The following is a 3222-nucleotide window of genomic DNA, read 5'->3' on the forward strand; positions in this document are numbered from 1 at the left end:
TTTGGCTCCAGCTTCTTTCTTTTTTTTTACAGGAACTTGTATCTCTTATTTTATTTTTAGTGCAACTTTAATCACATATTTATAATAACTGTGTGTTGTCTCTACTTGTGAAACGTGAGCATAGTTTGGTTGATATGAACATACATAATATATGCATGTCGGTGTTTGAATTCCATATACCTCATTTATTTATTTTTTAAATGATGAATTTCTAGTCATCAAATTACTTGATAAAAAATGTGTGTTATATCTTATATATTAATTTTAATAATATAATATATGGTGTTTCTATTAGCAAAATGTGAATAAAAAAAAATTAATTGTTTTAGATGTTTAAGATGAAGTTTCTTAAATTTAAAAATATCAATCTGAAATTTTACCGATCTTCGTTGATTTAGTTTGGTTTGACAGTTTGTTTTTATTATTCGTAAGTTGAAAATATGAGCAAAATTATGATGTCATGCATGTAAAAGAATTAATTTAAGATAATTTACAGATGACAGGACAGACAAATTAACAAAATGAAACGCACAAAAATATACATTAAAATAATGATCAATAACATATCTACAAAAGCGATGGAGACTAACAATATCATCATCGTTCCTTCAAAAAAAATAATATCATCATCGTAAGTTAAGTTAACCGTATTATACACATTAAAATTATTATATTAAACGAGTAATACAAAAAAAAATATATAAAAAAATCCAACTTTAAATAATGAAATAAAATAAATTTTACAAATCCTGTTCAAGTAAATTATACAATATGGTTTTGTTTAACGAAAAAATTATAGACTATTGTTAATTGCTATTTATTTGTTTTTTGAAAGAAAAAATAAATAATTCTTTAAGATAATTTTTTAATGGGTATTTATTTGTTTATTTTTTGAAGCAAATGGCTATTTATTATTATTATTTTAAGGAGTAATGGCTATTTATTTTTGTTAACCGTTCTTAAATTTATTTGGCAACTTGTTACCAAAAAAATTTATTTGGCAACTTCATAATAACAATAATTAATTCCCCCAAAAAAAAACAATAATTAATAAGAAATTAAAAAGAGATTTTGGAGCCGTTTAGCCGAGCCACAAAATCGAGCCATTCAATAATTTCAGATTCCGAACGTGTGCACCGCACGCCCCTTTAGTTCTATTTATAATCAACCTCTCACACCAACCTTCTTATTCTCTCTCTCTCTCTCTCTCTCTCTCTCTCTCTCTCTCATAACCTACAACACTTTCTCTCTCTTCACCGTTAACCTCCGTCACATGGCAGACACTCAGAGAAACAGAAACCGTCCCGCCGCCGCTACCAACCACCGGCAGCCGAATCGCCTTCAAAGCCGCGCTCCGTCGTCACTTCAAATCAACCGCACCGTCGAATGGAACGTTGCGATTCCGCTTCTTTCCCCGGTGGCTTCGTCACCGCCGCCACCTCCGCAAGGGAAAAGGGAGGAGGTGAAACCGCAGCAGCAGCGGCGGCAGATCGGAGAACAGGAAAAGATAGTTTTCAAAAAGTGGCAGCATCCTGCTCAACCGTTTTGCTATGAGCATGCTTCTGTTGTTCCACCTTTCTGTTAATTTAACATGTAAATTGAAAATTAAAAGAAAAAATAATAATAATTAGAATGATCTAACATTTTGGTTTTTACTTTTTAATTTGTATACATATAATCGATATTTATATTTGACACACTTTCAATTTCACATTTATTTATTCATTTATTTTTGTAAGCTCTCAATTTAATTACTTGATAAAAATGTATCAATTTTTTTTTTCTTGAGCAGTGTGAGAGTTTAACTTTAAATTGTAATTTATATTTTTGTTTCTGAGTATTTTTATTTTCTTTTCTGTGTGATAGTATGATTAATCGAGTGTATATGATTAATGTGATTAACTATTTTTCGATTTCAATTTACAGAATTTTGTTAAATGATTTTTTTTTTGTTTAAACCAAAATTTCGAAAATCGAACTGAACTAGTTTTTAGAAAAATAAGGCAAATACAAATACAATCTTTTTTTCCCAACCAAGTTGAACTGAACCTGATAGTTTAAAATCGTGAATGGACTCATATTTGATTTGGTTAGTTATGCGATTCAACTGCATTTTTATTCAGATTAAGACTATAAATTGTATAGGTTCAATTTGGCATGAACCTTTGCATAACAAACACCCCCATTAGTGCTTTTTTTTTTGTTTTTGTTTTTTTGTTGTTGAAGGAACCCCAATTAGTGCTTTGTTTCCAAGACTATAGTGTCAAATAAAAAATTGAACGAGCTATAAGAGCAAATTGGACGAGCTTCCCAGTTAAGTCTTAACTGGTCCAAGCTTTTTTTCTTGGCAATTATTTATTCATAAAATCCCAGCTTGTGAATCTTAAAAAAAAGGGTATTCTTAGGGTTGGGTGGGAGGGAGGTGGATTGTGTATGATGTCCGGGAAGCATAGAAGAAGACCATCTTTTTTGCGCGTGTGTGTCGACATCTTTAGTGTGGTACTGAATAATTTAATTGGGTGGGAACATGAATGATTTTGCCTGTTACAATTCTTACCCTCTTTGATTATTTTTTTCGTCTCCTTTGAATGCCAAGTGATCTGTTCGGTGAGGATGGATGAGATGCAATGGTGGTGGAAAATGTTTCGGTGCGGTGGCGACGAGTCTTCACTATGGAATGAAAGGTGCCTGCAGACACGTTAGCACTTCAACGCTCAAGTTATTAATGGAACTGAGAAAAAGTGTGTAGAAAGTGTTGTGAAAAGTGAATTCTACCTTGAGGGTGAAGCAAAGTCACTGAAAAAGAGTGTAGAAAGTGTTGTGAAAAGTGAATTCTACCTTGAGGGTGAAGCAAAGTCACCCTAATATAGACACGTGTGAAGATAATCGTCTCCGGGTTTTGCGGTGTGTGATTAGGGGCGGTTAGAGGACATGTGTAGGGTGATCCTCGCGCCGAGGCGTGCTTTGATGCGATGCAGTGCACTAGAGTTGGCGTGTTCCTTCAGACGCAGAGCCTTAAGGTGGTGCAAGTTTGGGCCACATGTCAATGTGGGATTGGTCTTATGATCGGTCCAGAACACCAAGCATCAGAAATGTTGAATGCTTTCTTCCTTCGGTTACATTTATAAGCAAAAAACTATTGTATATAACCTATATTATGAGTGATTGGGAGACATGTAATGGGGTAATTTATGACGCATGAGAAGTTTATTTATAGTATGC

At 33.1% G+C, this 3222-nt stretch overlaps 1 protein-coding gene and 1 long non-coding RNA gene across 2 annotated transcripts; one reads left to right on the forward strand and one right to left on the reverse strand.

Moving 5' to 3' along the window:
* Positions 1–1198: 1198 nt before the first annotated feature.
* LOC146954139 (uncharacterized protein At4g14450, chloroplastic-like) lies at positions 1199–1711 on the forward strand. The gene has a single exon (XM_085714187.1). The coding sequence runs from the start codon at positions 1274–1276 to the stop codon at positions 1583–1585; it is 312 nt and encodes a 103-aa protein (XP_085570313.1). The 5' UTR covers positions 1199–1273; the 3' UTR covers positions 1586–1711.
* A 14-nt stretch (positions 1712–1725) lies between these two features.
* Positions 1726–2934, reverse strand: LOC146954140 (uncharacterized). The gene is made up of 2 exons (XR_015011896.1): positions 2839–2934; positions 1726–2775 (listed from the first exon to the last, which is right to left on the reverse strand). It is a non-coding gene; the product is annotated as an uncharacterized LOC146954140 (long non-coding RNA).
* Between the last annotated feature and the right edge of the window lie 288 nt (positions 2935–3222).

This window comes from Medicago sativa, chromosome 1, assembly GCF_051527215.1.
Source record: "Medicago sativa cultivar Bolivia chromosome 1, Bolivia_mono, whole genome shotgun sequence".
Classification (NCBI taxonomy): Eukaryota; Viridiplantae; Streptophyta; class Magnoliopsida; order Fabales; family Fabaceae; genus Medicago; species Medicago sativa.